This window comes from Paroedura picta, chromosome 11 (genome assembly GCF_049243985.1).
Source record: "Paroedura picta isolate Pp20150507F chromosome 11, Ppicta_v3.0, whole genome shotgun sequence".
Classification (NCBI taxonomy): domain Eukaryota; kingdom Metazoa; phylum Chordata; class Lepidosauria; order Squamata; family Gekkonidae; genus Paroedura; species Paroedura picta.
In genome coordinates, this window is record NC_135379.1 from 16,896,842 (window position 1) to 16,917,998 (window position 21,157).

Here is a 21,157-nt window from a genome sequence, read left to right on the forward strand (position 1 = left end):
AGCCCTTGTATAGGCCCTGTAGCAGCATTGGGCTTGGTCAGCTGGGCACGGATGCCTCTCTTGAGGACAATGGTGGACTACTGGGGACTAGTGTGGTCTAGTGTCATTGGCTGTGGATGGAGGGAAACAGACTAGCTCTGTCTGCCATGAGGACTGTTTTGCTGCGGTTTTATGGGCTTTTTATCATTTTTATTGTAAACTGCCACAAGCCGGCTGAGTTCGGAAGTGGCAATTGATAAATACAAGAATGAATGAATGAATGAATGAATGAACGAATGAATGAATGAATGAACGAACGAATGAACAAACGAACGAATGAACGAACGAATGAATGAATGAATTCAATGTCTAAGATGCTATACTCCTGGTTCTATTCATAGAAGACACTCTTGCTTACAAAAGTCCTCTGTTTGAACTCTCATCATGTTTCTGAGAGTCCACTGATGCAGAGGGGAGGGGGGTAATTCCAGAGGGCAAAGAAGACTGCATCAAAAAGGAGGAGTCCAGAAAGCTTCCTTTTATCCGGTGTGGTTCTGCTTGTCCTGGAAAAGAGTTCAAACTGCTACAACACGACAGCTGAGGAACATGATCGTGTTTTCTTTCCTGCATATATGAATTTATACATTTGGGATTGAACCACCTTCTAGTTCACATCAATAGAAGAACATCTTTAAAAGATGTAAGAAAGAGTCAGCATGCTGTAGAAGTCAGAATTGTGGGAGATGCTGTGAACATGTGCATATCAGTATGTGACCCTGTGGGTTTAGCCATCTATTGAAATTCAAAAGGTATTTTGTTTCTCTCGGGGGAGTGGTAGGAGAGGGCTTTTTTTTTTTTCTTTAAAGGACAGTCCCAGGAGAAAAAGTTCTAATGGGAAAAGGCAGCTCTGATGAGAAAAGAAGTGACAGGGTCTAAGGGCTGAGAAGAGAGTGACTTGAGAAGGGACTTCAAGAACTGTAGTTTCCAGAGATCTGCAGCATCACAAAAGCCTGAAGAAGAGCAAGAACACCACCACAGCCTACCAAAACACTGCAGGCAGAGTGGGAGAGACCTACATAGGATAATGCACTTTCAATGTACTTTTGCGCTGGATTTTTCTGTGTGGAACATCTAACATGGGCAGAATAGGCCTTTGAGAAGGCTTCAGAAAGACCAATTATGCACTGGGAACTTCACTGCCCCAGCTCCCATGCAGGAGCACAAATTGGGGGCAGATGAGGTGCACTGGACCAAATGCTCCCCCGTGTGGGTGCAGGAAGAGGTGGGGCAACCAGCCATGACTAAAACTCCAGCCTACAGCCCAGCATGAAACCTCCAGTGCATAAACGGTCAAAGAGAAACAGAGTAAAAAGACTCTAATCATATTTTTTTAGTTCCAACTCCTTGTTGTATACTCTAAGTTTGAGTTTGTATATGTGTGTCCTGTTTCCATGCCCCATCCCTGTTTGTTGAATTAAATCCTTCTTCTGTTTTAAGTTGTACTGCTGTTGGATATCCATGATTGGAGGTTCTGGGGTTGTATTGAATGCTGTTAGAAAGTGGAAGCCAGTGGGCTGGAGGCATCGCTACTGCCACCCTTCCCTTTCCATTAGCAAACCCAAGTCCCATCATTTCTTCCCTCAACTGGGGTTGGTGGGACAAACTAAGGTTACAATTATATGACAGAAACCATGAACTAGTCAACTCTTTTCCCTATTGAGGTATCAATAAGTTGTTCAGGGAGCACTGGGAAATCCCTAAAGCAGGGGTAGTTAAACTGCGGCCCTCCAGATGTCCATGGACTACAATTCCCAGAAGCCCCTGCCAGCGAATGCTGGCAGGGGCTTCTGGGAATTGTAGTCCATGGACATCTGGAGGGCCACAGTTTGACTACCCCTGCCCTAAAGAATATACCTAAAACAATTTACATTTGGTACCTTCAATTTGCTTTAGCAAATCATGCTGATTTTAATTTACTGAAATAATACCTACAGAATTACAGTATTTTGCATCTCAAGCATGGCTGTACAGAAGTGCAAAACTTACGACAGTTGGCTTCATCTTCATTGAATGGACAGTCGGTCACACCATCACATCTCAAGAGTGATGGGATGCACAGCTGGTTACCACACTGGAACTCAGTATCCTTGCAGTGCCTCAGGGGTTCTGTGGTCGGTTGCTCAGTAGGGCAGTTCATTTCGTCAGAACCATCTGCACAGTCCTCCACTTGGTCACATTTCGCAGAGAGAGGCACACACTGTTTCACATACATGCAAGTGAACTGATCAGTGGGGCAGGTCGGAGGCTGTGGGGAAACTGGTCCTAAAGAAAGAAGATATAGAATCATAGAATCATAGAATCATAGAGTTGGAAGGGGCCATGCAGGCCATCTAGGCAGGAAAGGTCTCCTATAAATCCCAGATGTATAGATCCATATGAATTCATTAATATGTACTGTTAGTATGGAAAATGACGGCCTTACAGAGCTTGACCATACAGATGTTTTGAAGCTATTCCACATACTTTTTATTGCACATAAAAAACCTAGCCAAATATTTGTTTTTGATTTCATTCTGCAAAGAATACATTTGGAAATGAAACTGACTTTGCTAGTGATGCCCACTGATGCTTTGTTCGCCACATAAAATGAGCTATGTTCTGAATACATTTGCATTGTTTTGCAGTATGGCCAGAGCAACAAAAACGGCAACATTGCCTGTTGCAAGGTGGTCTTTTTAGTTGCACTGAGGATCAAAAACATTCAGCTGCCAGATTTGCCTATCATTATTTTTGTGCCTGCAATCCAGGGAAACAACGCCTGCCAGAGCCTAAGGAAACATGCCTCTGATCACGTTCTGGATGCTTTTGGACTGTGACAAAAGTCACTTTATCTGGGTAGATGCTAACCATATAAAGGTGTGTGGAGAGGATGGATGTTTGCGAGCATAATAGACTACAATCTTTTTGTCAAGACAAAAGACTATAAAACTGGGATATTATCTTTCCTTCACACCCAAGTCCTAAAGAAGCAATACTTCCAAACATACTCATAGTGCTCTTTGCCTGGGACAGCAGCAGCCATTTATGGGAACGTATTTTGGTCATGTGCAAAGGGTTCTAAAGTCCTCTCCTTGACCATGCAAGCAGGAAGAATCGTAGGTTCAAATTCCTTGTTGTTTCTCCTCATCACTTGCTAATGAGATTTATATTCTTATGCACATAAATGTGCATGTTCATGAATGTGCCTAATGTGAGTTATTGAGCCTATGTGTATGTGTGCAGTTCAAACAACACTCTCTCTCCCCAAACAGGGACACAGCCCTTAATCAGATCTCATAAGGAACAAACTTGGCTAAATCAGACCTATGCTTTGTCTGGTCTAGCATCCTGTTTCCAAGAAGATGCATCTTGAAATTCTACACAGAAGGCATGAAAGCAACATCTTCCCCAATTATTGCCCTGCACCAACTGCTGATTCATAGGTATGCTGCCTTGGAATATAAAAGTTCAACGTATCCACTGAGAAATCTAGGTCCCCTCCAGGTTTGTGTGTCAATTTTAAAGTCATGGGAGCTAGTAGTCCTCATTGTATTGTGTGGCAAGGAATCCCATAAAATGCATCCTGTGTACAGAAGTGCATCAGTTTCATGTTGTATCCTCCGTTTCTAGTAATGTTCAGATATGATATTGTTTCCTGTACCTGTTTCACCCACATACCTTTACACATTCTTTTTTTTGGGGGGGGGGGAGGAGTCATGCTTCTTCCTTCCGTGCTGCTACAATTTGTGATTTGGTACTTGTACATTTCACTTATAGCTTCATTTGGGGCTTCATTTCCTATGTTTTAAATTGGTGTGTATACTGAGCCTCCAGGGAGGGCGGTATAGAAGTATGATAAATAAATAAATACACTGGGTGTTTCCACACGTGAGAAATGTAGTCTTATGTTTGCCAAATGAAGGCAGCATGTTCCAGCCCCCCTACATGATGTTGCCTACAACCAGTATCTCGGCAGCAGCTGGCTTACTACATCCTCCATTTTAAAGTGCTACATCTGGAATTGCAAAAAATGGATTCCCCACCCTAAAGTTCTCTATCAACCGGCTGACAACCAGCAGACAACCAGCAGAAGGAACATATGGAGGGTGAAACGTGTGACAGTCAGCTCTGCTATATCCCACCCTTGCACCCACCTCCCTCTTTCTTCTTCCTGGGGATGGGGATTTTTTCTCTTTAAAAATGGCTACATGTACTTAGCAACAGTAGGGGATTGGTTGTCTGAAGTGATTGACAGGCCGAAGCGCGACAAGTATATGCTGTGTTGCTCTCTCCTCTAACCTTTCCAGCCACAAATTAGGAGGGTGAAATGCGTGAAAAGATGGCTGAAAAGGCAAGACAAATATAAGGTGAGGAGGGCCAGTGAGACGCGATAAAATATCACAAACTGACATTCAGCGAGCGTTTTGCTATTTAGACCAATGTGCAGACCAAGTCTCACTGTCTTGAGTCACAATGAAAGTCAGGATATACATATTTTAATAAATAAAATTAATAAAATGGTGATATGGTTACCATGCCTTTTGGACATATGCAAGTACATAAATTTGGTTTAAAGTTTGAACACCATGCTTTCCCTGTTAACTCCTGTGCTTCGAGGAAAATGTGCCTATAAAAACTATTCTCAAGTAGCCATGAATTTAGCTTACAGATAAAAATAGAATAAGCCACCATTGAGATGTTTTTGCACTACAAAAATATACCTAGATTTGTTTTCTGAATATGGACATAGACTCAGGTTAATTCTACATAAAACCACAGGAGTGTTTAGTCTTTGGCTTCTAAACAACGTTTAGCTGACAGTCATTCTTGGTGCTCTCTGCTTCTGCCATAATGTGCAAAATGGGAATCATGGATCTCACTATGAGTGAGATGTACAAGTCCCAAATCACAAATTGTAGCAGCAGGGAAAGAAGAAGCATGACTCTCTAAGGTTCTCGGCAATGCATGAGCCAGCTTTGAAGCAGAATCTACAAACACAGCAGAATGAGTGGATTGTTCCACCTCAGGCCAGGTAGGGAAGATTGCAATTTAAAAGGGCCCTTCATATAAAACACTGCATGTTTTTGGAGTTTTTTAAAATATAAAAGCTGTTTGGGGGTGGGGGACAAAAACCTATTTTTGCTTATTTTCTACAAGCAGGGAGGTTTACTTTCGGTTAGAGAGCATTTTCAAAATATGAGATTTTGCAAGCTTGGCTATTGTCTGAGAAAAAGACCCTGAGTGAATAGGTAAAAAGATGCTCTCTCTGCTCCTCAGCGCTCTTTGGAAATTGCTAGAGCAGCTGCAGAGGAGCTGCTAGAATATCCAATCAGTAGCTATCATGTGATGCAAACAATTTACATAGGCTTGCAGCTAAGGAGCTGTCAGGCGAAGATTTTTGCTGCATTCTCCTCCCCCAGCAGTCCCCTCCGAAAGATGATTCCTGTGATGGAGGAACTCACATGGACAAAATGTCATGCAGGTTAAGAGAGGGAGCTGCATGAGGATGAGCAAAAGGGACACATACACCTTCTCTATCTCAAGCACGCTACTGTTGAAGAAGGAGGAGGAGAGCTTGTTTCATTCTCTGTCCTCATTGGAGCCTTCCTTGGATGGTGGCTGTCCATTGGAGTCCTTTGACGGCAAGAAATATCTGCAGGGGGGAGGGGATGGAAAGGCATGTTTGGAGAAGGGAAGTCGAGTCTCCTTCCACAGATGTACTGCTGGATCTGTATCATAATATACAAGTTAGGGTGATAAGATCTGTGGAACTAAATATGTACTAAATATGTACTAAATCAAATAAGTTTAATGGAAGATTCTATATATATTCTTATAACCAGTCAGTTAAAGGTAAAGGTAAAGGTATCCCCGGTGCAAGCACCGGGTCATGTCTGACCCTTGGGGTGATGCCCTCCAGCGTTTTCATGGCAGACTCAATACGGGTGGTTTGCCAGTGCCTTCCCCAGTCATTACCATTTACCCCCCAGCAAAGCTGGGTACTCATTTTACTGACCTTGGAAGGATGGAAGGCTGAGTCAACCTTGAGCTGGCTGCTGGGATTGAACTCCCAGCCTCATGGGCAGAGATTTCAGATTGCATGTCTGCTGCCTTACCACTCTGCGTCACAAGAGGCTCTTAACCAGTCAGTTAGTGTATGTTTTATTTGGCTGGTTTGTGACCTTATTGAATGTTTCTTAGTTCTTCAAATATTAGAGGCAAGACCATCTAGGTCAATGTCTTGTCCAATTTTTACAATCTTTGTTAGATATGGTGTTATTTATTTTAGGGCTCCAAGTTCAGGATTTTCACATTCATAACTCTATGATTCTAACAGAACGTTAATTGCAATCTGATAACTACTTTGTTCTGGAAAGGTGCCGTTGACGTATATGGTCTTACTCTAGAGTAAAGAAGTTAAATTACTGCTCTTTAATTCCCTTTATGATCCCAGTCAAAGAGCCCATTTTTGTAGTTCTCAAAAAGTCACCCTCATTACTTTGAATAATGAAAGTACTTAAATCCTTGGCAGAAATAGGACCTAAGTATTTATACCTTCATGACACCTCACTCTTTGGATGTAGAACTCAAGGGAGGTCAATTTAAATAGGGATTAAGGCTAGGATCAAAGTAACATTATTTGCTAGGAAGTTTTAGAAAAGAAATCAATAGAAAGACATAGAAAGACAAAGACAGGATGGAGGTGTTAATATGATGAAAAGTGAAAAGTGGTGGTTCTGAGATTTGAGATGTCTAGCCAAGTTGATCGAATCCTTACCTCCCTTAATCTAGTGTAAATCCAAATTTAATACCTTTGAAATCAGTGGGAATGTACTGTTTTCCATAGTCTTCACAATAAAGCAGCCTTGAGCTTTCAGATAGGGAATGTTAATTTTACTTAACACAATAAAACCTCAATTTTTAATTGTACTTTTCATTATAATGCTTAACTAATATTAACGATTCAGTTGTTCATGCAGCATTAATGTTGGCTTTGAATTTGTCAAACTTTTTAAGCTATTTATGTATCCAACCAGGATATATACTGGGTATAATTTAGTTCCTAGAGCATAAAGGATATAAGGTAAAGGTAAAGGTATCCCCTGTGCAAGCACCAAGTCATGTCTGACCCTTGGGGTGACGCCCTCCAGCGTTTTCATGGCAGACTCAATACGGGGTGGTTTGCCAGTGCCTTCCCCAGTCATTACCGTTTATCCCCCAGCAAGCTGGGTACTCATTTTACCGACCTCGGAAGGATGGAAGGCTGAGTCAACCTTGAGCCGGCTGCTGGGATTGAACCCCCAGCCTCATGGGCAAAGCTTTCAGACGGCTGCCTTACCACTCTGCGCCACAAGAGGCTCTATAAAGGATATAATAAATGCTTATATATAGTACAAATTAAATGTTTCTGCTTACAAAATACCGGGAAAGTAACACATTCTAATGATTGTTTATTACAAGGTATATAAGAGATTCTCCCTCTTCAGGATCTAATTCACACTCATTTTTAAGCTTTTGTCCCCCAAAGTACACCATCGCTCCTTCCTCAACAATTATACCTATGCTAATGTTTACCTAAGGTTGACTCAGCCTTCCATCCTTCCGAGGTTGGTAAAATGAGTACCCAGATTGCTGGGGGGTAAACGGTAATGACTGGGGAAGGCACTGGCGAACCACCCCATATTGAGTCTGCCATGAAAACGCTAGAGGGCATCTTGCACCGGGGATACCTTTACCTTTACCTTTAATGTTTACCTGTGTGATGCTGAATGGACCAGGTTTGTTTCACTTAATTTAATATTCTGAAAAGGGGATGTAATACATAGACTACATTCAGACATCAGGACAAAACCACATTGTGTGTGATGAGATTGAGGCATGAAGCTTTTCTTCTTCTTCGGCTTCCTTCTTCCCCTCCCACATCATGTCAAAATGGCACATTTCCTGGATAAGAGCTAACCGCAATTTGTATAAACATCCAATTTAAATGCATTAAACAGTTGTTGGGTTCCTTGACCACAACTCAGGACTCTAAACCAGAATTAAACTGTAGCACCTTATTAAAACAACCAGGTTGGATGCCACAAGAAACTGTGGTTAGTTTGGAATCAGGGAAACTTCAGTCTCTGTACATGATAGCAGGAAAGGAGAAGACAGCAAGTGATTTGGCCATGCTTTGAAAAGACCACAGTTTGTGCTCTAAGTGACGCACTCATGTTACCACTGTTTATTTAGTTACTTACGATATATGTACTTGCCTATCTACAGAGGCACTCAGAGTGGCTTACAAGCACAAAAGCACACATTTAAAACAAACAAATCCCGAAACATTAGCAGCAGCCTAAACTATAAAATGTCAACCTCATATAAAAATCAGTAAAATTTAATTTGATAAACCCGAGAGTCCATCAATAAAACCTTAAAACATAATTAACATCCAAAAAGTGCAGTAAGAAGATGGGGCAAAGCATGATCACAGTCCCAGTTCTAAGATAGCTGAAATTGGATCCACCCACCCACCTCCAAAGCCCTTAAGTCAAGTACTGTCTTCAGCATTCACCCCCAGTGTGAGGGCTGGCTGAGTCTCCTTGGGCAGGGAGTTACCAGGCCTGCGACTGTGGCTGAAAAACCCTTCCCTATGTGTATATCAGCTTCCTTGTACTCATAGTAACAACACAAGAGCAGAGCCAGCTGATGTTAGGGCATATGTGAGCCCTCAAGTTGCAGCCAACTTACGATAACTCCAACAAAGGGGCTATCAAGGCAAATATGAAGCAGAGATGGTTTACCATTGCCGCCTTCTTGCCTTGGTGGTTTCCCTTCCAAGTACTGAAATTGCTTAGCTTCTGAGTTCTAATGAGACTGGGCGTACCATCCCACCTCCCCTCCCATCTTAATGTACAGGCAGGTTTATATCCATCCCTCAGATTCCCTATCCCATAAAGCTGTGAAGGCCTTAGCTTTTTGCATGAATACTAGTTCGCTTTTAAAAGAGCAGCAATGCTACTGAATCTCAGATATTAAGAGTCCTTTGATAACAAAGTCACAAAGGATTGAGCTTTGTAGCTCCAGAGATCCAACTGGAACCAAGCCCAAAAACGTTAATTTCAGTGAACTAAAGTCCTTCTTGGAGATGTTTCAACAAAATACTACAGGGTGTGCACAATTTGAATTTCTAATGCATTTTCAGAAAATGAAGTTTTGGAAGGGATTTACCCAAGCAGAATTATACATACTAATCAACTTGTTCCTCCCCAAGAACAACTGCAAGTGTTTTATACATTTTTGAACAGTGGGTTTGAACAGGTGGTAAGGGAGTGCAGATTTTTGCTGATTTTACTTGGTCAATGGAGAATTTTAGTTGCCATGAGAAATCGTGAATATATTATGTTTGTTTTTGTTTACTCTGCATTGCAATGGGTCTTTATGTATTCCCCTCCCCTATATTTTACTTCTTTTAATATGCCAATAAAGGTTTTGTTGTTGTTGTTGTTGTTGGAGATCTTTAGTCAGGCATTGAAGATTGGAGCCAATCACTGATCCAAGTGTTGACCTCTTAGTTGGCAGTTCCCCTGACAACTGGTCTGCTTCCTTGCAGCCAGAGCAATGAAGTCATGAACTAAGTTGTCATGCTGAATGAACTATTAAGTGGGCTTATCAACACTGGTAAATTACATCCTGTTAAACATAACCTTTCAGGTTAACAACCACCAGTTGATTGACTGCTTCACCGCCAGGTATTCCTGTCTGCTGTATTGTGCATCCCAATGGCTTCTCAAGGTTGTATTCGAACTCAACAGTCAAGTTACAGTGATAGTGACAATACTCCATCCACTCAAGAGGACATTAGACTTGGGCAGAAGTGTTTTTTTCCCCTAGCAGTGTCTTTTCTGCCTCCTTACCTGTTACTTCACATAATTAGATAAGTAAAGCAATCCTCTATGTTAGACTTACCGTTAGGTAAACCATGGATGAAATTCTGACACCAATTATGCATGAGGAGGAAAGGCTGGGCTGGTAGCAGCAAGGCAGTGGGGCTAATCCCCAGTTATGTATGACATTGCCAGCAGCCCAGCCCTTTCCCAGCCTTGGCCAGCTTTAGGGCCTCTGATGACCCATGTTGGCTGCGGCCATGATCAGCGGCCAGGCCAAGCCTGGCCTGTGCATACAGGCCTGTGCATTCCAGGCCTCTTTTTCCCCTGTGCTATGGTGGCTGGGAGGGGGCCAAACATGTCCTACTCAAGTCTGCACCATTTCAGGGTGCTGTGAGGTCGATTTGGAGTTTGGCTTGGCCATGGTGCAGGAAGGTGGGATTGTGTAATCACACAATCCCACCTTCCTGTGAAATAATACTCCCCCCGCACAGTGGATCTAGGGGGAGGCACTTCGGTGTGGAGCTGGTCTACCATCAAAATGTCTCCCCCATGGGAATACAGAATATGGTGCACCAATTTGCACCATTTAACTGTGTCCCCCATGTATTTCCCAAAAATGGCAGAGCATGCTGCTCCATGGCAATGCTTCAGCAGTGGCCCAGTGTGGCTTCTGCCATGCATAAATGGCCTGACTGCCCCGGCTTACAAAACAGTGGCCACATGCTGGCATGTGCATGCTTTCAGATGAAGCAGACTTATGTCTGCTCAACCCTCAGTTGTGGGATAGAACACTCAAAATGCACTTTGTATTTCATCACCAAGCGCACAAATTGGGTCTAGGGCTCCATAACACTCATGAGTAGCAGGCTCTCCTCAATTTCTGTATGTGTAGCATGCAATTTTATTGCAGCTGTAGTGCACTTGGAGAAAGGGTTCAGTCTTCTCCACCATACAATCTCCTTGACCTGAAACAGTTTGGGGTGGGGGATGCTATTTGACCAGTTGGGATAGCACATGTTGAGTTTCCCCAATAAGTTAAATACATGCCACAAGTATGATCCAAATCAGATATGATGCATGCAGTAACTGAGGGGGAATCTATAACCTCCTTACATGATAAAGATTGGTGACCCAAGACCTAGCCTGTGTATTCCATGATCTACCTTTATCTTGAACAGGCTCACTTAGAAGAAAACCCAAGTTGCATCCTAGAAACCTAAAAGGAATTAAGGTACAGAATTAAGTATTCAAAGTCTTTTCTAATTTATTAGACACCTGAGAACCCAGTGTTGCAACTTCTTAAATAGTGTCATGAACCAATGCCAAATTGCTATTTTGAAAAATCTGAATGAGCTAAAATTACATCAGCTATTTAAAATGCCCAGGCTGATAAAGGCTACAGGGGCTTTAAAACCACAGGAAAAAAAATAGATGCCAAATCATTAGCATCTTTGTGTCCACTTCCAGGGGGGAAAATTGTCTTTGCAAGGGCAGATATCATATTTGACTGATAGCTGCAAAATTTCCAAAGTCAAACTTGCAATGTTTATGGGCTCCCTGACAAGCTTGTGAATTATCATGTACATTCTCCAAAGCATTAAGCTGACTACTGATGCCTATAATTCAGGGAGTGAATGCCCAAGGTCTTGCTTTTGGTCTATAAAGGAATAGGTAATCTAGTTCTAATCTACCCAAGAGACCATCTGCTCTTGAAACATTAGAGTTCGATAAGACAGGATAGGCTCCCTGATTCACTGAGTCATTCAAAATGTTCAAGAACTAAGACCCTCTTCTCTTGGAAGTCCTTGACACTGAAATTCTATCTCCCTCTATATTGCACTGCTCAAAAAAAGTCCCATTTGCTACAAGTTATACTGTACTGCATGGAGCCTGACATAATGGAGCCTGACATTTCACTATATGTTGCAGGGTCAGAATGGGATTGTAGGCAGCTAAACTGAAATCTGGAGCCAGCAGCAATTACTAAAAAACAAACAAACAAAAAAAAGATTAAACATACAATTTACTGCACTGGGTGTTGGTTTAAAATGTGTTTAGGGAATGGAACAGTTTGGGGAAAAAAACAATTTATTTGGTCATGCAGTGTTTACAGCCTCGTACTAGCAAGAGGAGAAAAGGACTCCAGTTTCTTTCAGATCCCTCCAAAAGTTCCTTTTATTCCAATCCGTTAGAGTGAGTGACATATGTGGGCTAATTTTATTTATTAAGTACATATAGTGGTATAATTGTTTTTCAAACCAGTTGTTATCCACCCTGACCGGGGAAGGGTGGTATAGAAATAAAAATATAGTCTTATTAATTTTACCCAATTTTACCCTAATCCATTTTCCACATGTAAAACAATCCCATGAATCAAAATTTCATTTTATCTGAGCAAATCCATAACCCCTTTATTATGAAGTAACCATGAGCTCTTAACACTTAATAGGATCACATTTTGCTAAAAAAGAACCTTTCTCTGATGGAAGAAGAATTTCTTCCAGCAAGGCAAACTCTCATGGAAAAAAGAGTCTATTTGGAATCACTTGCATGCACACATACTAGTGTGTGTCAGTCTTGAACATGAGAGACCTGGATTCAAACCCTGATGTTAATTGGATGACCTTGGCCAGTCACTCTCTTTCACCCTACCGGATACCATAGAAGAAGAAGAGTTTCTTCTTATATACCACTTTTCTCTACCCAAAGGAGTTGTAAAGTGGCTTACAATCACCTTTCCTTTCCTGAACCCACCACAGACACCCTGTGAGGCGGGTGAGGCTGAGAGAGCCCTGATATTACTGTTCAGTCAGAATAGCTTTATCAGTGCTGTAGTAAGCTCAAGGTCACCCAGTTGGCTGCATGTCTGGCTCGCCCGCTTAGAAGTCAATGCTCCTAAACACTACACCATGCTGGCTCTCTGTAAGGATAAAATAGAGCAGGTGTAGTCAAACTGCGGCCCTCCAGATGTCCATGGACTACAATTCCCAGGAGCCCCCTGGCAGCATTCGCTGGCAGGGGGCTCCTGGGAATTGTAGTCCATGGACATCTGGAGGGCCGCAGTTTGACTACCCCTGAAATAGAGGAAGGTGCATGCCATACTTTCATATGATTCCCTTCCACCAAGACTTCCTCCCACAGAATGACTTTTCTCCATCAGAGGAAACCTTCTGACATCAGAAAAACTAATTCTTAATTGGAGGAAGTAAGGAAAACTTTCCCAGTAAGGAAAACTTAGCAGAGAACCACAAGAGCAAAACTAGTGGGGGGAAGCTACAAGGTACAAGCCTTAATGTCATAAGCAAGTCTGCCACTAGCCACTAGTTTTTAAAGAAGGTTACAGAGTTGATGCTACATATCTTAGTTCCAATGAAGTCAACAACTAAAGGAAAAAAAAACAGCTTGGACTATGATGCCAGAACAACCATTGTCAAGCTATTTTTCATCAACCATCACAGAGAGCAAAAGCCCTCATGATGATTCCTATGGAAATAGACTGAGCAGAGTAATCTGTTTTTTAAAATTAAAACCACCGTGTTAGGCTGAGCATAGTTAACTGGAGGACTTGGGAAAGAAGCTCTCTGTCATCTTGCTCTTCTCCTTGGATGGGCCACGAACAACTAAACTTATACCTTGGAACTCAACTCTGTCCTTAGTAACAAGGGGGAGAAGTACCTCCTAACTATGAAAACAAAGGCAATACTGAACTTTTCATGCTACAGTTTTAAGAAATACTTCCCTTTCCTATAAAAACATACATTAGGATAAGAATTGAGTGTAAGATTTGTGTGCTTTGCCATTTCTTTGTACTCTTGCTTGCCTTGATGCTTAGATGTACAACTCTGTTTAGCAGGAGATACTCTCAGAAATTTTGGTGGCAGTTTACCATAAAGTTTGGGGATTTTGGTAACGCCCCCCCCCATAAGTAATGGACAAAGAGAACATCAATAAGTGGAGACATGGGTTGACTATGGGATTTTCCAATCTCCTGGGGATCTAAAGCTTTTGAAGAGAATGATGATGGAAGGAACAATGGCTCAGTAAGGTCCCCGGTTTAGTCCCTGGCACTGCCAATCTAAGCATCAAATAGAAGGAGATGTAAACAACCACTACTTTAGACCCTGGAAAGCCATCGCTAATTTAAATAAACAATGCTGCCTTTGAAGGACTAAGGGTCTGATTCAGCAGTGTGCATTCTGGTATTCTGGTATTCTGGTAACAGTGGTAAGGGACCAGCAGAACTATCCAAGATTCCCTACAAGATGCACATTTAAGCAAAATACTAACAGCTGCATGGCTGGCAAAATAAATGGTGCTGGCTGGCATCCTCAAAAGCAATCCTCCAGTATGTGCGGGTATTAAGGCGGTACATGACTCAGCAGCACAATTTCAAATAGAGTGGATTTCTTGAGGCCTCTCAGGTGCATGAGAAATGTCGGAGAGAAAAACATTTGGCAGCATGAGCAGTTGGCAGTGCTCAGTTGATAGTGAACGGTGGGGAGGACTCTCTCTGGAAAGTCACATTTGGTTGCAAGCGGGCAAAATTATTATCAGGTTTAGCAAAAAAAAAAAAATCCCCTGTCTAATGAGGACTAGCTATTTAAAAAACACCGAGCAAAAAAGGGGGCAAAAACTCTTTGGTGCATGGATGGAACTGGTAATGCTTTATGGCTCATCGCTACCAACCAGCTAAATTGTGATTGCTTCCATTTAGAACATGTTGCCCTGGGAAACCTAAAGTAATTAAAGAGAGGCTGGAGAAGTAATAATGCAGAAAGAAGATCTGTGTGTGTGGGGGGGGGGGCAGGGGGAATACTGCAGCAACAAAGCAATCCTTTAAGGGAAGAAAACATTCAGAGGCAAAATGTGGCTGCAAGTTCCCATAGTCTTCCTTTATCTTGAGTTGAAAAGTTGCCGAACAGAGGTAATTGTTGTTTTCAAAAAGCCATTTACAAAACACAAAGCATTTGTACAAAAGAAAAATATAGAAAGCGAAAGGGAGGGAAGGAGATGCTTAAAGATTTTCACAAATTAAACAAAAGGAGAAACGCTGTAGACTTTTAGAATGAAAAAGAACCCGTTCCCCCCCTGATGCAGATTCCTACTGGACATTTTAGAAAATAAATGTGATGTGTTCAATAGCATGTGAAGCACAGGCTCAGAAGAAGCGTTCCATGCCAGTTTCCAATTAGTGAGTCGAACCTCATGAGACTTGCTCGGAGTGGAAAGTTTTTGATCGTTGTTAGGACCCCATTCTTTGCGGTGGTCCAGGGCGCATGACAAAGTTGAGGTCACAGTAGAATATCTCTACAAATTAACCCACCCGATTAAAAAGCTGTGCAGCCTCTATTCGTGCCCTCAGATACTTTGTTTCAGGCTACAGCAGAATGAAATGTATTCAGACCAAGTCCTGTATTCTCTGTGTGTACGTTTGTGTGTGTGTGTGTGTGTTTTCACAGTGTGAGCCATGAGCAGCAATCCAAAACAAGAAAACTGCTGCAATGCTACATCCATAATTCAAAAGTCTCTCGACACTATCTAGATGGTGATGTACTGATAGCTCACAGTGGTGCGGTGTCCAGGATGTCAGCTGGAATGACTGTCAACTGAACCAGTGCAAATGGTCAGTCAGGTTTCCCAGAAATTATAACAACAAAAAACCTTTTAAGATGACTTGAGCAAAGGATATAGACAAACTGTGTCACAGCTGACCACTCATCATTTAACTTATCCCTCTGTGAACTCCTTGCAGGAGCAATGTTCCTACCTAAGTTGAGTTGAGCACATGGTTAAGGATCTCCCCTGGAAATGAATAGGTTGGATCCTCCAATCGAAGAGCAAAATTGCAGACAGGATCTTTTCTCCTCTCCTTTGCTGAATGAGAAGGTAGGGGAGGGGATGCATTTATACGGCCATGTGGCCGAATCTCCAAGTTGTGATTCGGCCACCGTGATTTGGATCTGTGGAATACAGGGAATGGGTGGTTTGGCTCGGATGAGCCAAAAAAGCACCCGAATCAGCAGTAGGCAGGCATTTTTGCTCGCCCACCTGAACCAGGGCCAGTCTAATACGCAGAAACCCAGTAATGCTTTGTTTTCTTCCAGTGCTAAGGGCAAACTCCTAGGAGCCTTATACCCTTTCCCCATGCTACACCCCAGAAAGTGAGAAAGAGGGAGTTGTGTCCACCCTGATCCTCCTCTCTCAGCAGGAGCAGGACACACTAGGGCTGGATGTTTCAGCTCGGATAAGCCACTCAGGAATATTAGGGAAATACCAATATTTTCAGGTCCAATATACTTGAATCCGGAAAAAAAAAAATTCTTGCACACCCCTAGCTTCTGTTCCTCGGTATTGTAATGCCTGAAAAGGGACATAGAGCACTGTGCATGCTCATTGTCTCGCCAGGATGGATGGCAACTGTCCACTAAATGATTGTGCGGATTTTCACAAGAGTAAAATAATGCAGCAGAACAAGCATTTCAAGTACAAATCAGCATGTCACTTGCTTCCCCCCCCCCTCCCCGGCCCCCGGAGATGTGGTTTTTATCATCAATGACAAAAGAGGCATTGTTTTAAACATGGTGTTAAACAAATCACTGAACAGGCTCATGTTTTGCCGTTTTGGGGGTCGTAATTAGCGGAGCGCAACAAGTGGCAAATTACTCACGAGCGTCTTCTCTAACACCGCTATCATTTTTCATCCAGCCATAACTGCCACCATCGCCATCTGCTTATTGCCAACCGTGCAGAAATTATTCTTCTTAAATATGAATAGTTAAACAAATGATCCTCCCAGGGCAACTTCATTCACTGGCGAATAAAGGACTGGGTGTGGGGAAGAGTTCCGCAATGAATGGCTTCTGCATAGTGTGGCGTCCTTTGAAGTGCCGGAGATGATGTCACACTGACAGATATGTCTATTGAAATGCATGCAGCGGCCTCAGCGGCACCAAGAGACACTACGGGCCCCCCGATAAAGGATCTCCGCTGAGGCTCCTGTCACATTATGCAGGCCCAACTCAAACATCATCCACGAAAACAAATCGCATAACGTGCTCCGTCTCATCTCCCTCTCTCCGAGTGACAAGAGAGCCCTGAATTTGGTTCCATAGTCCCCCACCTCCCCGGAACCCTGCAGTCATGCATAAAAATGGAAAAGGAAGGGGAAGAGTTCTGAGTTATATAGCAAAAATGGGCTTATCACCGAGACATGCTGAATCTTCTTCTGTTCTGTGGCTACCTCCACCTCAGCTAACTTGTGACCTGCTGTCAATTTTTGCAGTGATGCTTTCCTCACAGTTAGTTGTAGATACTGTAATAGGTCCTGGCAGAGAGGAAAAGCATCCAGAGAAAGATGGGAGATAGGTCTGCAGTCAAACCTCTCAGGGCCCTCTGAGGTCTCCATGCTAATTTCTACGACACGCCGCACAAGGACCTGGCTGGAATGACTTCTCCTGCAGCACGGTTTAAACTGTGCTGCTGAGAATCTTAAGCAATTGTTTTACAGTCAGGCTATGCCCGTCGTTTTGACCATTAAGCACTTTTTCAACTGACTGTCTTCTGAGTGTCAGCACTCCTAAACTGTGGAATGCACACTGGGCCTGTTATCTATCTCCTAATTTACAGTCCTAGTGGCTAAACAATGGCTACACATTCTGTGCCTTCATCATACCAAAAGCCAGGAAAGGTCCCATGTAGGGAAGTAGTGTGTGTGTGAGAAGGGGAAATAAATTTGCAAACACTAAACAACAGGCATTGATGTATATTCTGTCTACTGATATTGGTACGGTCCCATGTTTTGGAGCTGTGAATTCGTGGCTCACCTTGGAACAATCCACTTACATCCTTGATGTTCAGTTTGAACCAGCAAAGATCCCCCCCCCCCAAATCACTAACAATGCAGACTTTAGAGGCATCTCTAAAACCCATTAAAGTAAATGGATTTAACAGATATAGGATTGCACTGTTAATTTAATACTTGTAGAGCCACATACCTCCTAATAGACATTCTGGGGTGAAAGAAATATCATCAAGGGCAAATTCTAGGATCTCCTTTGCTCCCACTTCAGCTTCAAAGGCCACTCTGAAAGGACTGTAGCTGGAAAGGGCCACACTGGCATATGTCCATGCCTTTCTTTTTTTCCCAGTTGCCGACCACATCAAAATATCCATTCCAAATTCTTCAACAATGTACACCTATTAGAAGAAAGCAGAGGGAGGAAAAATTGTTTTGCCAGTCTTATTTGTCATAGTGTACCTTGTTGGGTGGCCCATACACAGGCCTTTGAATAGTTCACTTGGCTGTGCCCCAGGCCTCAGCACAGAAGGGAAAGGAGTCCGTGTACCAGTTTCCTTCTTCCCACTCCATCGCTTGGCCATCCTCCCAGCCTTTTGCCTCTCTGTGTGGGCTTGACTAGGTGGCACGGAACTAGGGTTGCCAGCCTCTATGTGGGGCCTGGAGATCTCTCAGACTTACAACAGAGATCAGTTTCTCTGGAGGAAATGGCTTTTTGGTAGGGTAGAATCTATGACCTTATACTCTGCTGATGTCCTTATCCTATCCAACTCCCACCTTCCTCAGGCTTCATCCCCAAATCTCCAGGAAATTTCCCAGTATGCTGTTGACAAACTATCTGCAACAATCCTAAAGCTCTGTTTCCTTCCGTTCCACCCCAGTTCATGCAAGGTCCTGATTCTTCTCTGTCATTTCTTACAACTAGTTCTGGATGTCTATGCTAGTTGCCAGGTCTGAGATGAGAAATACCTGTTGTTGTTTTTTTTTGGGGGGGGGGGGAGTGAAGCTTGAGGACAGTGGGGTTTGAGGATGACATTGGCATATGATGCCATAGAGTTCAACTTAGAATCATAGAGTTGGAAGGAACATCCAAGGTCATCTAGTCCAACCCCTGCAGAATGCAGGAAATGGACACAAGAGCCAGATACCTACACAATCCCTTCTATCCACCCACTCAAAATCAGCTTAAGTTAATAAAATCAGCATTTCTGTCAGATGGCTATCTAGCCTCTACTTAAAAATTTCCAAAGATGGAAAACCCATCAACTCACAAGGAAGCCTGTTCCACTGAGGAACCACCATGTCAGGAAATTCTTCCAGATGTCTAGCCAAAAATTCTTTTGAATTAATTTTATCCCACTGATTCTGGTCCAACTCTTTGAGGCAACAAAGAGTGACAGTTCTTCATGTACTTAAAAGATGGCTATCATATAATCTCTTATTCATCTTCTCTCCAGCTAAACAGACCAGGGTCCCTCAACCTTTCCTCATAAGTCTTGGTCTCCAAACCCCTTACCATTTCCATTGCCTTCCTCTGGATGCGCTCCAGTTTATCTACATCCTTCTTCAATTGTGGTGCCCAAAACTGAACACAATACTCTAAGTGAGGTCTAACCAGAGCAGAGTAAAGCAGTACAATCACCTTGTGTGATCTGGACACTATACTCCTTTTGATACAGCCCCAAGGCTCATTTGCCTTTTTAGCCACTGAGTTGCGCTGCTGACTCATGTTAAGTGAGTCAGACCTCTGACTAAGACCTCTAGACCAGTGGTCCCCAAACTTTTTATCACCGGGGACCGGTCAACACTTGACAATTTTACTGAGGCCTGGGGGGTAGTCTTTTGCCGAGGGACGTTGCCGTTGCGGCCTGAGCCCCTGCTCCGCTTGCTTTCCTGCTGGTGCTCCTGACTTCCTGCCGCACGCTAGGTGGCACTGCCAGCAGCAGCTGCGCAGTGCCATGCCAAGGGGGAGCCCAAGCCTTGGTGGCTGCTAGAGAGCACCAAAGGTGAGCTGGTGGCAGAGTTGCAGGGCAGCTCCCCAGGCAGCAGCAGGGGAAGAGGACGAGGAGGAGCTGCGGCCCGGTACCGACTGATCCATGGACCGGTACTGGTCCCCAGACCGGGGGTTGGGGACCACTTCTCTAGACCTTTTTGCACATACTACTGCCAAGACAGGTCTCCCCATTCTTATAATGATGCATTTGTTTTTTTTCCTACCTAAATGCAGAACTTTATATTTATCACTATTGAAATTAATTTTCTTCATTTTAGGCCAGTTTTCCAGCCTGTCAAGATTATCCTGTATGTATTTCATCCAAATAATTTTTTAAATATGTTTAACAATACAGAGCCCAGGACAGATCCTCCAGGCACTCTACTTTTGACTCCTCTCCAAGCAGATGTCAAACCACAAGCACCCTTTGGGTGCAATCTGTCAACCAGTTATTAGTCCCCACAACAGTAATAGGATCCATACCACATTTTACCAACTTGTCAACAAGAATATCATGTGGAATCTTATCAAAAGCTTTACTGAAATTGTGATAAACTGTATCCACAGCATTCCGCTGATCCAGCAAGGTAGTAATTTTCTCAAAACGAGAGATAAAAGTTAGTCTGACATGACTTGTTCTAGAGAAAGTTAAGTTGACTCTTAGTAATCACAGAGAACTTCCAAAGCAGTCATTTTTTCCAAGTTTATTGTTGTTCCACAGAAGGTCTTAATAGTTATATTTTGGCTGGCAAGTAAGATGGTGTGAAAGCATATCTGTTTTAATGGCTGAGCTAGGTCAGTTCCCTTAAGAACTGTTATAGTGTCTCTCTCTTACTCAGAACTGTTTCTCCGGGTGAAAGAGCAGATTGATTTTAACTGTGAAAGTCTTACTAGACCCTGGAAAGCCTGCTTCCCACACCAACATAAATTGTTGAAATATGGACTTCACCTGTTCAATCCCCACATTTCCCTAGTCCGGTCTCCAATGGACTCAGGAGATAAAGTTAGCTGATGTTCAGATCCTGCCATGATCCTCTCACAAATTCCCATCCTACTCCCTCCCTGAACTAGACTAACCTATCCATTTCTATCTCTGACTAAGCTTTAACTGAAGAAGTTGGATGCCTTTCTCCATCCCTAATTCCTTTCCATTCACCTACTCACTGAGGATCCATGGTATGACTGACTGCACTTTAAAATATTATAAGTGCTGGGTAAACATCGATCAATAGGCCTGCTCAGTCAGGAAAGGAGAGAAAAACAGAAGGGAAATCTTGCCTGTGAGGGAGGGAAGTGGGTGAAAATTGTCATATATGGCCTCTCACAGGGTGGATTCTCTAGGAATTGGCATACACACACATCATGGGATCAAGGGATTGGTGGTGGTGCAAGAAGGGTAGAACTAGAAGTCATTTTTCACACTGAGCTAATGTTTCACGGCAGAGACCACCTTCTTAGAGACTACCTGTCACACCT

The 21,157-nt window shown here is 43.0% G+C and overlaps 1 protein-coding gene across 1 annotated transcript in view; it reads right to left on the minus strand.

The window, feature by feature from the left end:
• Positions 1-21,157, minus strand: part of MALRD1 (MAM and LDL receptor class A domain containing 1) — a 245,776-nt gene that overhangs the window by 47,626 nt on the left and 176,993 nt on the right. Inside the window, exons 31-32 of the mRNA XM_077304219.1 lie at positions 17,888-18,089; positions 2,026-2,301 (exon numbers count right to left, since the gene is read on the minus strand). Coding sequence (XP_077160334.1) covers positions 2,026-2,301; positions 17,888-18,089 — 478 coding nt within the window. The remainder of the gene's footprint in view (positions 1-2,025; positions 2,302-17,887; positions 18,090-21,157) is intronic.